Source organism: Oreochromis niloticus, linkage group LG19 (assembly GCF_001858045.2).
Source record: "Oreochromis niloticus isolate F11D_XX linkage group LG19, O_niloticus_UMD_NMBU, whole genome shotgun sequence".
NCBI classification, from domain to species: Eukaryota; Metazoa; Chordata; class Actinopteri; order Cichliformes; family Cichlidae; genus Oreochromis; species Oreochromis niloticus.
Genome location: NC_031983.2, coordinates 28,246,670 through 28,259,451, shown reverse-complemented (window position 1 = coordinate 28,259,451; position 12,782 = coordinate 28,246,670). Strand labels below are relative to the sequence as shown.

Sequence of the window (12,782 nt, the reverse complement as noted above, 5' to 3'; positions counted from 1 at the left end):
GTGACTAAAACGTGTCTGTGTGTGTGTGTGTCTTCACAGACCCTCCAAACCTTCACATCATAGGAAATCTCCCATTCAGCGTCTCCACCCCCCTGATCATCAAGTGGCTGGAAAACGTAGCGAACAGAACGGGGCCCTTCACGTTTGGACGCACCCGACTCACGCTCACTTTCCAGAAAGAGGTGGCAGAGGTGGGTGAACTCCGCCTGTGTTTGGAGATTTCCTGAGCAATCGTTACTCTGTAGACATTTTTATTCATTTCATTCTTATTTTATTGTTGTGATTTAATATTGATTCATAATTAAAAATACTTTGCAGCTGAGATGGATAGATTTGGGATGGGCCTTTCATGATTCAGGCCAACAGGCTTTATTGATGTTTGCTTAATTCTTCTCTGTCTGTGATGCAGAAATCTTCCTTAGGACACGTTTAATATGCTTCAGTAACTTTCAGCAGTTGTTTTTTCCATCCAGAGGTTGACGGCCAGCACAGGCAGCAAACAGAGGAGTCGTCTTTCCATCATGGCTCAGTATCTCTGCACTGTCCACAACTGCTTCACCATCCCCGGACGGGCCTTCGTCCCCAAACCAGAGGTAGTGTTTAACTAATATTTGACTTTGTGACACTGAAAAAACCTCATCAGTGTGCTGCTGAAGTTTAATTATTTTAGAGCTGGATAAAAAGGCGTTTGGCAAAGCACATGGCATCTGATTCCTGACTTTGTTCCTCGTCCAGTTTGTTTACCAGCCGCTCGGATTAGGCTCTGCTTCAAACTGTAGTGGAATATTTTAGGTTTGTTTCAAGGTGCTGGTAAAGTTTGTGCTGATGGTTACGGTTTATTGGGGAAAGCTATAGCGAGCATTCAGATCCCCACATGCACACCCTCGGGGGCGATGCTGGGAAAAGATTTCTTCTTTCAGAACAAAATGAGAGAAACAGTAAAGTATATAATAATGTTGATATTATTCTTCAGTATCAGTGAACAAGTGACGTTCCAGCTTCCATGATGTCACAGCGGGACCTCACGGTGCCACGCTCCGGTCAGAGCCCCTCATCATGTCACCCTGGCTCATCCCTCCACTCTTTCTTCTTGCTTTAAGGCTTCATTAAGACTGTGTTGAATCAGTGTTGTCTCACTTCTGTCTTTGGACCCTTTTTTAGCTTGTAATGATGCCTGGTGGGTATTTGAGATGTGGCACGATCACACTGTGCCTTGTAATGAGGGCCTTGTTCTTTTTTAGGCCCAGTTTCTCTTTCTGCATCTTTCCACCCATGTGTGAGCATCAGGGGCGAAAGCAAGATCGTCACTTTGGCGTAACGCGTATTTCATCTTCAGCTTGAGTGTTTAACGTAGAAACAGAGGTGATGCATTTAAAAAAAACAAAGGATCAATGCTGGCTAATACGCAGCTGGAGTTTATTTTAAAATCGCACACATTCAAATGTTTCAGAAAACTCGCTTGCATCGTTTGTACAAATGAAGCAGTTTTTTTCTTTCCCAGGATTAAGGGATAGGTGTTAGGTGGATGTCAGAGATGGACCGCTGGTCCCTCGAAGATGTCCTGGCTCTTTAGGAGACCCGCTGATGGTAAATATTTAATCTCCTGTGTGGAGTAAAATGCAGCCGAGTGAATGGGACCAGTGCTGATTGCTCATTCTCTTAGAAGAGATGGATTCCAATGATTATTTCATCGCACTCAGCTGCCTTTCTGTGCATTTGTTTCTCTCGAGCATTTTATTTTTGTGTGTATGTCAAAGTGGAGCTTAATGGGCTTTAGCAGGCTTTATCTTTTGATGTAATATGCTCATGTGGTATGAATACATTTGAACAGGGGAAGCTTCATGCTACACATGCGTGCAGATGAGTCCGCGCCTCCCACGTGCCCACACGGGCCATCTATTCCTACTAAATGTTTTAATGGGCTCTTGGTCGAATTGGTGTCATTAGGAGAGATGATGGCTGTTTGATGAGCAGCCCTCCTGCTGCTGGTGTCCTATAAAAGACCAGGAACAAGAGCACACAGAGTAGATGAAGTCTATCGTGCCCTCTGCATTGTGCAGGGCATTTTTTTACTAGTATGTCATGTAGTATAATTCATAAAAAGCTCAGTGGCTCTGCTTTGTTTACTGGTGCACACCAGAGTAATTACGCAGAAAAGCATGAACAGTAAAAATGTCCTTCCGTGATTTACAGGACATCAGAGGCTGAGAGGAGCGGGACCGACTGAGGTTGGCACACACGGGAATTTTGACAGATTTCCTGCTAAACAGGAGAAGTAACCGAAATATTGTAGATGTTTAATATACAGGAAGAAAAATGTCTCATAACATATGCTGCGTGCATAAATTGTTATGGTTGCTGTGCAGAGTGTTAATACTGCACACTGCTCACAGTGCTCCTTATGAAGATGGTGATGGCTAAATACCCCCTTTGTAGAGAGGAATTAATTATACTGGTGCTGTTAGACTGCCAAGGACCCAAGGTCTGTCTCTCTGTGTCTCTGTATCTTTCTTGCTTTGTTCACGTTGCGTGAGCCTTTTTCCAAACGTGTGTGCCAATCACTGTTGGGATTATTCTGCAGCGATGCTAATGCTTTGTACAGGACAGTAAAAAAAGGACAGTAGCAGGTGCTGTGCACACATGGCAATTAGTGAAGTGTATAAAAAAACAAAACATGTGAAGTGGTTTAATATTGTGAGATCAAATAAAGCGAGTCCCAAAGAGCCGCTGAAAAAGCAGTGAACCTTTCCAAATAACCACGATGAGAAAATAGCATCACTTCAAGGCGGAGGGGGGAAGGGAGTGTGGGTTGATTGGCCGGCTGATTTGAACGTAGAGGAGCCCGAGTATTGCAGGCTGATGGGATAATGAGAAAGGAAATGTTGAATCCATTTTACATCAGCGGCTGCGGGGGACGGTATTGACGCGGGGTGGGCAGATAGGCTCTTATCCCCGCTGTTTAATTTGCCAGTCTTGTCCCTCTCGCCTCCACTGTGTCACATTGAGTGACTGAGATTGTCCTTGAAGGGTTTCGAGAGTGGCGATTGGCTGCTTTGATGGTGTTCCCCCAGGCTCAGGGTGCCCTAGGTCCGTCCCACTGCAGATCACACCTGCCTTCTCTTCCTTATTAGTCACTCTCCTCCTGTTAATTCTCACATAGATGGACAGACTGAGTGATGCTTGCATCGCTTCTGGGGTTCACAGCTATTCGCGTATCTGAAGGCTCCCTGAGAAAACCAAGATAGGAACTGGATTTCTGTTGTTGCTTTTGCCTTCATACGCATCTCTAATTCATATTTTGGTCAGGGGTCAAGGGGTTTCTGAGTGCACGCTGACATCAAGCGTCTGCATCCTCACTGCCTCCTTACAGAGAAAAGAGCACACGTTGACTCGCTCATCTCTCGTCCCCTTTCCTCTCCCCTATCTGGGTACAATGTGATTAAAATCAACCTTTTTCCATCGCAGGCGGGTCTGTAAGTCGTGCAGTAGCTGCTCTGTCGCGAACAACCTGCTGAGTCCTCTGTAGAGCTCCTCGTGGGCTCCGCGTTGTGCTAACAACTGTGGTATTCGCTGAATGAGGTGAGAATGAAATTGAGGCATGGGGTACGGCATAACAGGAAATGGAATGACTAAAAGAAAATGAGCTGAAAAATAAGGGAATAAGGGTGGGTGATGACGCAAAAATAGAGAAGAAATATTGGTGATGAAAAGCAGAATAAATGGAAGCAGGGATGGAGAGCAGATTATCGTCTGAATATGAGATTTGTTAAATGAAACAAGGCCCACAGAGCACCGGAAGACAGATTCATGACAGAGATGGATCTGAGAGGAGAGCGAGGCGTACCTCCAAACAGATGGTTGTCTGGGCCGGTCATCAGCCCTGCTCTGAGTAATGGCCGTCACCCACCAGCTAACCGAGCCTCACAGGAGGAGCGCCCTACAGATGTTCGCCTTGTACACAATAGTCTACCAAGAGCACAGGCCAGATGAGCAGAGGCTAAATTAAATTTGTTAATGCCGCATTGAACTTTGGTTGTAGCTGGCAGTTGTCAGAGAGCGATTGGACTTGAATTAAAGGTACTGTACAGTGTACTCCTCCACAGCTCCGAGTTTGGGGGATTTTTCTCATTTTTAGAATTAATTTTATCCTTTGAATTGAAACAGATGTTTCACTGGGGAGCATGACCCCCCTCGGACCACCGTGGTGATGAATATCTTCTCTGTGATGTAATGTGGCCTCGCTGCCCGTCTCTACAGCAAGAGTGAATCTCCTCAGAGGGGCTGTGCTGCTTTCTCACCTCCCGCCACACATCCTCCACTCTCACAATTCATCTAAGCCTATTCCTATCCCGTAAACGGGGTCAAACGCGGTATCAAGAGTATCAGGGAAAGTTATTTCAATGACTCGTGCCAGCCCGGAAAATGCCCGAAGGCTTGGTCTCAATACATCACGGACCCAAGGTAAAGAAAAGCTAAAAATACTCCCCTGCCTCTTCCTTCTCCTCCTCCTTCGTTTCTGCTCACCTTAAACAAAACGCCAAGGTTGGCAGAGCTAGCTTAAGAACATCTCCAGAGAGCCACCGCCTCCTCCTAACAAGTAACTGTGCCGAGCTCGCTCGGAGTCAGCGAGTCAGAGTTTAGCAAATTCAGCTCTGTTTGGTTAGTGAGCAGGCAGGGGAGGGGGTGCAGGTGTTTTTAAAACCCTGGCTGTCCTCCAAGGAAAGAAAGTTCAGCTACAAATGAGAAAAATCGAATTACAATACACTTATCATGGGGGGGGGGAGCCTCACTGCGATGGGAGGCATCAATCTATAAGCTATTAAGTTGAAGGCTTACTTGAGCGCTCCAATTTCAACGTCAGACGCGGCGGTTTGTGACTTAATTTGAGGCTTTTTATGGCGACTGAAGGTGTGGAATGGATCCCAGTTTTAAAGTTCCAGGTAAAAACTTACTGGTTATATTAACTAGTTTCACTGGTGACGTGATTACTCCTCCTTTGCATTGATCTGTGTGTTTTGTGTAACCCTGGTCCAGCACTGTATCTTATGCTTAAAGGAGCTTCATTTTCTTTCTTTCCTTGTTGTCTGTCTACAGTAATCGTCATTTTAATCAGAAGAAATATAGATTACCTAAAAATAAAAAACCTTCAGCACCCTTGAAGCGTTTAGCCTCCCTCACCTTCAGCGAATCCTCCCAGGCACGCGTCGGTCTGCGCGCTCCAAAGCTAAAATATTAAAGGGCCTCCTTTGAACTGTCACAGCGTATTGTTTTCCTACAAGCTTCCCTTTTGTCATCTTCATAGCTTTTACTGCCTCTGTCAGCAATTTACCGAGCAGCCAAGGTCGTTGCCGTTATTCCCCGGCCTCACATGTGCGCGGGGACTGGAGGAGAGCGACAAAGGAAGGTCATCCTCCCTCAGCGCTGATGACCGCATTATATTTCCAGTATGAACCTTCATGAGCATAACTGCTGTCCAGATCAGAGAGCAGCACTTTAAGTGTTGTGACACGTTGGAGCAATTTGGCTGCATGCTGTATTTTGAGCAATGGCGTGGCATTTCCCTAACCTGCTCCGATGGCATGAAGCGTGGACCGCATCAAGTCTTTTGTTCATCTTATTACCTTCCACTCCTCCTCCTCCTTTTTTTTTCCTGTTTGGTGATCTCTGGAAAGACAATTTGCTGACCAGGAAGGTCAACAAAAAAAACGTGAGCTCGCCATGGCAGAGGAGTTGAAAGAAAAGCGCGTGATTAACCCCTGCCTGCAACTGACAAGTGCTCACCTCCCCTCATTTAAAGCTCACACTCCAGATCTGTCGTAGCAGCAACTCGGGGTGAAAGCCTTTGATGAAAAATGTAGGTTAAATACACAGAGGAGCAGATCTTATTAGCGTTCCCCCACGAGAGGAGTAGTTATTTGATCTGCACTCGTATTGCATAACCAAACGCAGCGAAAGAATGAGACGGAGCGAGAGAGAGAGGCTTGAATAATCCATGTTTGTTTCAGGAAAGCATATTCTCACTCACCCTCTGTTGATGAGACTCCAATCAGCTGTAATGAGAGCCCAGATTCTAATTTAATAACCACCACATCTGAAGTGTATAGGCTAAATATGACACCAGCGTGAACGTGAGGGAACGTGCTGTGCAGGATTGGGATCTGCACCAAACTCGCACCAAGTCTGAGACATTTTCACAGCAACAGTTGGTACAGTTTGCATGTGTGCAACAATTTTGGCTTTAGTGTAAATAAGCTCCTTACAGATTTCTCAGTTATTACTATTAATATTATAAATAAATGGCACTGTATAAATAAATACAGTGCCCTGAAAAGTGAACTTGATTTCTTAGTTTCTTTGCAGACTTGCATATTTTGGATCATCAAACACATTTTAATATTAGACAAAGATCACAGAGTTTGTTTGTTTTATGAAGGGAAAAAGCTATTCAGACCTAGCTGCTACGGTACCTTGTTAAATCATGAATTAACCACAGAAAGCTTCAGTTTCAGGCCCGATTACTGCCAAACCTGCTGAGTAACATGTGGCATGAGTCAGGCTAAAAGAGAAACGAGTGAGAGACGAGGTCACTGACATCTGTCAGTCTGGGAAGGGTTACAGATCCATTTCTAAAGCTTTGGGATGAACCAAAGTGAGAGGGATTATCCACATGTGGAGAACCTTGGAACAGAGCTGAACCTTCCCGGGAGTGAGCGGCCTACCAAAGTTACTGAACGAGCGCCTCGACGACCCGTCCAGGACGGCACAGAACAACCCAAACAGCACTTAAAGAGCTGCAGGCCTCACTTGTCTCAGTCTGACTCACATCTGAACGGCTCAGAAACAACAAAATGAACGTTTTGGAGTGAAGTAATCACAGTCTGGGTTCAAATCCAGTTAAGACGCTTTGGGGTGACCTGAAACGGGAAGTTCATGCTGGAAAATCCTCCAGTGTAGCTGAATTCAAACAATTCTGCAAATTCCTCCACAGTGATGTGAAAGGCTCGTTGCCGGTTATCATTGAAGATGGTACAACCAGTTATTAGGTTAAAGGGAAATTACATTTTTAACATTTTTTTTTTAAATCTGAAACGTGTAAATGTGACAAATCTCCAACAAACTAAGAAATGAGACACGGGGTAAATACCATTTCATAGCACTGTTTAATTATTAAAGAACTGGGACAAAGAAGTGTGGTCTGCAGTTGAGGAATAAACTAGTCCATTTTCAGTTAATCTGATTGATCAGTTAGTCTAAGGATCCTTGTTTCTAGCAAAAATGTGATTAAAATACCAAAAAGAGAGGCGGCAAAAAATGTTCTTTCCACCAGTCGGCAGAAGCCGGTTTACATGTTGTTAAACTCGTCGTTTTGTGCCAGATAAACCAGCCAACTCTGATAACTCGCATTCCCTTGAACTCCCACAAGTGTTGTTATTGCTTCCTTCGTGTATTAGCTTATGTTATCACTAAGAAATAACTGGAGGAGATTGGGAGCAGCTTTATAAAACCCTTTCTTTAAGAGCATTTTCAGAGAATCCTTTTTATTTTTGTATTCTTGTTGTTGGACTCGCACTGCTGTACTGGTGGGTGCTGCACACGAGCAGCCTGCCTTCCCTCCTGCACACTGAGCAGCCTGTACCATCCAGCAATCTGTACATTTGGCAGGAAGATGAATGCTATCGCCGTCCCCATCAGCCACACACATAAAAGCACACAACATACAGCAGGCGCGCTGCTTTCACAAAATAGTTTTATTGGTAAAAAATAGAACTACTTGCACAAGCACATTGAGACAACTGTATCAGAACTTGTGAACTGTTCATCATCACAAATATGCTCTGGCAAAGTAAGAAGTGCTAAAGCATCCACAAAAATAAGCTGCAGTTATCAAAACCATAAATCAACGTCTTGGTACAGGATACGCAGGAGAGCTTAACTCTTTTTAGGACCTAGTCACTTTGCACTCTGGCCATTTAGAAGCTAATGAAATCGCGTGCTGATGATCAAGCTGCACAGCCACAAAAAAGAGAAATTTCTAGCTAATTTTTTCTCTGCATAATCATATCAGACCGAAAGACTTTCCCTTTTTTTCCAGAGTGCCAGTTGTGTGATGTACTTGTCCTGGTCCAGAGAGCCTTGAATGCTCAGCCGTTTGAACCGAACTGCTGTCAAATAAAGTAAAGGTGCACTGAGTAGTCTTCTTATAAAGAAGATATGATATGAGCATGGTGTATCTTATACTGAACCAATGTGAAGGAATCCCGATCCTTCGGTAGGAAAAAAAAAAAACCTAAACGTATTATAAATCTAGACACTTGTGTACAGTTGTCACAGACCTGCAGTAAACCGGAGTTCCTGAAACAAGCGTTATTCATTTTTCACTCGTGTCTTCCTCCTGTCTCTTCTCGCTGTGCTTTGGGAAATGAGGAATAAAGAGGATTTAAAATAACCCTCGAAAGCCACACCGGACTGTACACAAGCATCCAGCTGATTCGGACTTAGTCTGGCAGAACGAATCACAAATCCATAAAACATTTGCTAATGTATAATTCATGTACAAACAAGTCGTTAAAAAAATAAACAAAAAGAACTTCAGATATTATTAAAACGTGTCATCATGAGACCATTTGGCACATTCTCAAAACACATAACGTGTCAGTATTACTTGATGACTTGGCACATTCTTTACTTTGTTTATTGCATTGGTAATGGTGCCTGGGCAGTGAGTCGTTGTCAGGAGGCCAGTTCCTTTGGGAGCAGTCTGAGCTGGGCAAGAAGGCTAAGCCGGGGCGGGGCAAAAAAAACCAACCCCGCGGGGCCGCCGGGGTCGGCGGCAGCTCCCACAGCGAATCCCGTGGTGTGCCGGCAGCAGCCTGCAGGTGGCGAGCTGGGCTTAGCCATCTGCTCTCCCCCAGGAAGCTGCATTCTTATGAGAGAGAAGGAGAGAATGTGCAGTTCTATACATCACTGCCAAGGCCTGTCTCAAGCACAAAAACAATATTCCTCCCATTTTCTTACCTCAGAAAATAGAGCACACGGTAACTGTGAAAGCGTAGCTGCGAAACTGACACGAGTGCGTGTGTGTGTGCGTGTCAGAAGGACATGCTTTCAACATGCATCAGTGTTCTCTTGTCAGGAATCAAATCCTGACACAAGCAGGACGGGGAGATGGAGTAAAAAAAAGACGAGGGCGACTGGTAGGTAAACGAGGACAGTCTGGTGGATGAAATTTAAGACACTGAGACCCTTCTGCAGGTGCAGGCTGGTAGTGTATGCGCATTGCTGACGTACTTGAAAAACAAGTCGCATATGGAGAATGACTCAAATCATTTTTAGCCTCTTGCCACGCGGCTACCCGGTCGGCCGTGACTCAGGAATCTTCCTCTTATCTGCTGTTTTTCCTCTGTGCCACTGCACCATTAAACATCTGTTCATCCATGTGAGACCGCCTGCACGGCACAGACACCATATAGGGGTGTGTTGCAAAGAAGAGCCATTTTCCAAAACCGCCCCTGACCAGTGCTTCTGCTTCATGTCACTGGTTAATAAAGGGGATTAGTGAAAGTAGTGTGAGCAGAGGCTCTGATGAAAGCTTATGGCATGCCATGGCGAGAGAAAAAGATGCCCACCCAAAATAAAACAACTTGACTGATTGACACGCACATACCCCCAGACAATGCTTGAATTCGGTTTCCATGGCAGTGTGGAGGTGGGTGACAGGAGAGAAAAGCACATGCAAAAAGCCGGCGTGTCGGAGTGTTTACTGCATACGAGAAGACGCACAAGCGCATGTGTAAATGTGTGGGCGTGAGCGTCTGGGATGGATCGAGATGGGTAGCTGCTACTTACAGGCAGACTGTTTTTGTTTGGATGGAAATATGAGATGGTCCACTCTGCTGCTGAAGTATTGGATCACGCTCTTTTCAATTTCTCTCCATCTCTCTCATATTTCCACCTGCAGAGAGAGACGCAGGCATCTGTTTGCCTGCATTTTCTCTCTTAAATCCAGCCCAGCAGCCCACATCTACTCCTCCTGACAGTCCTCTTTGAACAGTTACAGCAGGATAATGTTTCGACAGCTTTTCAGGCACAGGCATTGTGTGGCTATGTCTCAGTCTTCTACCAGGCATTCCGCTGTATTTGTACACAGGCTCCACACGGCATGCTTTAGAGGCAAAATATCAACGTCATTCTAGTAGCTAACAAAAATATGACCATTTATTTCATTAGTCAATTCCATGTTGCATTCTAGTGGACAAGCATACGATAAACTACAATGGCTTGCTATGTGAGGGTTTCCACCTACTGCTCTTGGGCTTTATATTGCCTGTTTTGTCAAATGAGAGGAAGGACTGAACGATTGTAAATAGCAGCTAAATGATTGTTTGTTTTTTTCCTTCAATTTAAACCTTTGGCGAGGGGAAAAAAAAAACTCCACTCAAGGCTTCCTTATTTGCTTAATTCATTCTGCAGGGAGCTCTGTGTGATTTACTGATGAAGGATGTCTGCGTTTGGTTAGCAGCTTCCATCAGTTCTGCAGCACCTTATCCTGGTATCCTGGCTCCTTGCACATTCACGCCGTTTGTTCCAAGGCGCTGCTCAGGGAATACCTCCACTGCTTGTGCTTGCAAAACAGAAAAAAAGAAGATGGAGCAGAAGGAAAAATATGATTTCAAAGTTGTTGCCCTCCTCTCTTTTTTTCCTCCAACTCCATCCTTGAGTAAATCCTAGTGCGTAGAATAAGCCGTGATGTTTCCCCTCGGGCTCGTCTCCCTTTGCCGTGCACAGCACTGCGTTATTACACGTAGTCCTGCAGGCTGTAGCCCGTCTTATTGTCTAATGGGGAGAGAGAGCAGTACTGGTGCTGGAGCTCCTGCTGCTGCTGGAGCAGCTGTTGTTGCTGCTGCTGGAGAAGCAATTTGTCAGGGGGGGGCAGCAGGACCAGATCCTGGGGTCCGTGTCTCTTTCCCGAGCAGGACATACAGAAAATGGACCCCCCCACAAAGAGGAAACCTGCGGAAACAAAGGCAACGTACACGGCACCTCCAGGCTCAAACTTATTGCTCTCGGGAACGCTGGAATCCAGGAAGTTGGTGATGACCTCGTTGGTAAACCAAGACGCAGGCACCAGACACAAAAAGCCTGCAGCGACGAAGCAGCCGCCGCTGGCGATGGCGGCGTGTCGCTTGGAGCGCCGTCCACCTCCCCAGCGCGTGCATTTTAGTCCCAGGGAGGCGAGGCAAAGGCCCATGGCTGCCAGTACGCAGCACAGCACCATAGTGGTGCGAGCAGTCTGCAAGTACGCGGGTAGTGAAAGCACTGAATACTTAAGTGTGCAACTAAACATGCCTGTGCTGTACCATGTGCAGTCCATCCACAGTCCCTGCATCTGGGAGATGGCTGTGATGATGTTGGAGCCCACATCTGCGCTGACCTTCCAGTTAGGCAGCAAAGTGGCCACCATGGCGCCCATGATGCCCAGCAGAGCCAGGACGAATCCAAATATTTGCATGCCCGTGGATGCCATGCTGCTTTTCAAGTCGACGCCGCTGCCGCCTCAGCCGTTGTCCTCTCCAGGCAGCATTCACCCCGCTCCGGCACTGCTGCTCGTGGACCCCCGCCGCCTCCCTCCCTCCCCTCCTTTGGTGGTGCACCAGCTGCCAGTCAGAATCCCCCAGTTCCTCAGCTCCTCAGCTGCAGCTCCACTGGGCTGGAGTAGAGAGACGGAAATGAGAAATTCACATCTCATTCACCTCACACAAGCGCAGACTTTTTTTTTTTTTTTTTTTGGCTGGAAACAAAGGACAGCATCAAGCACTGGCGCTAAGAGCTGGCTCAGGCTCACTGTAGGTAAGCAAAACACCGCTGGTCATTGTGCATGTGTGCTCTACTCCTCTGCCTTTACAGAGCCACTGTCTGTGAGGAAGATGAGTTTGTGTTTGAGGTATTTGCCATGCTCAGTAGTCACAGTATGTGGACTCTGAGCTGCAGTGCCTTCACTCCACTCACACAGTCGACTGTATTTTCTACCACTTTGATTTCAGCGCTGTTTACCTAACAAACTGAGACTAGCCTTTAAAGACTTGCACAGCCTCATCTACAGCTGGAACACCAGTTATTATTTACTCAGTCGCAGAAATAAACTTTGAGAATAAAGCTTTTTACCTATATTACTATTTTATTTTTATTTTTTTCTTTACATTTTTTGGTCGGACCTCCTGACATAACGGTTTCTCTCATTCAATCAAACGGCTCGTTCCAGCTTGTAATGAACAGTAAACGCGGGCCACTTGTTTCCGTTTTGTTTCCCGGTCCAGTCTGAAAGAAAGCAGCGCTGTGGGAATGATCTCTTACCCCGGCTGGTGCAGAGCTGGCGCGTCACGGTGTTCGCAGTGATTCCGGTAAACACGGCAGGCTGCTGAGGGGGCGAGGAGCACGATTCATCCCGGACCGCGGAGCCGTTCGAGCCATCCATTTCCTTAGCAACAGAGCGGAGAGACCACACAGGCTCGGCCGGAGCCCGGAGGAATAACCGGAGCTCGCTCGCTCTCGCTCTCTCTCTCTCGCGCTCTCTCTCTTTGTCGCCCGCTCCTCTCCGGTTTGTGTGTCTGCGCGTGCGTGGGCTCGCGCGCTGGAGCAGAGCGGTCTCTGCCTCCCAACTTCAAAGAGGGCTCAAACCTCACAGCTCCGCACCGCTACTGTACTACCGTCACCTCCTCCACCTCCAAGCAGCCAGAACAGGACCGGAACTACTTATGCCGTTTGACTCGAACCGAACTCCTTTA

The 12,782-nt window shown here is 46.4% G+C and overlaps 2 protein-coding genes across 4 annotated transcripts in view; one reads left to right on the top strand and one right to left on the bottom strand.

The window, feature by feature from the left end:
* The window catches only part of tfb1m (transcription factor B1, mitochondrial), a 28,637-nt gene that overhangs the window by 3,276 nt on the left and 12,579 nt on the right, over positions 1–12,782 (top strand). For all 3 annotated transcript variants that reach the window (XM_003446215.5, XM_005477663.3, XM_019348761.2), the window contains exons 5-6: positions 40–191; positions 474–593. In XM_003446215.5, the coding sequence (XP_003446263.1) occupies positions 40–191; positions 474–593 (272 nt within the window). The remainder of the gene's footprint in view (positions 1–39; positions 192–473; positions 594–12,782) is intronic.
* LOC100708527 (claudin-20) lies at positions 7,726–12,777 on the bottom strand. Its single transcript, XM_005477662.4, has 2 exons — positions 12,352–12,777; positions 7,726–11,707 (listed from the first exon to the last, which is right to left on the bottom strand). Exon 2 carries the CDS (start codon positions 11,522–11,524, stop codon positions 10,796–10,798), a length of 729 nt encoding a protein of 242 aa, XP_005477719.1. The 5' UTR covers positions 11,525–11,707; positions 12,352–12,777; the 3' UTR covers positions 7,726–10,795.

Coding starts and splice junctions, on each gene's coding strand:
- LOC100708527 (XM_005477662.4), bottom strand. CDS start 11,524: ATGGCATCCACGGGCATGCAAATATTTGGATTCGTCCTGGCTCTGCTG.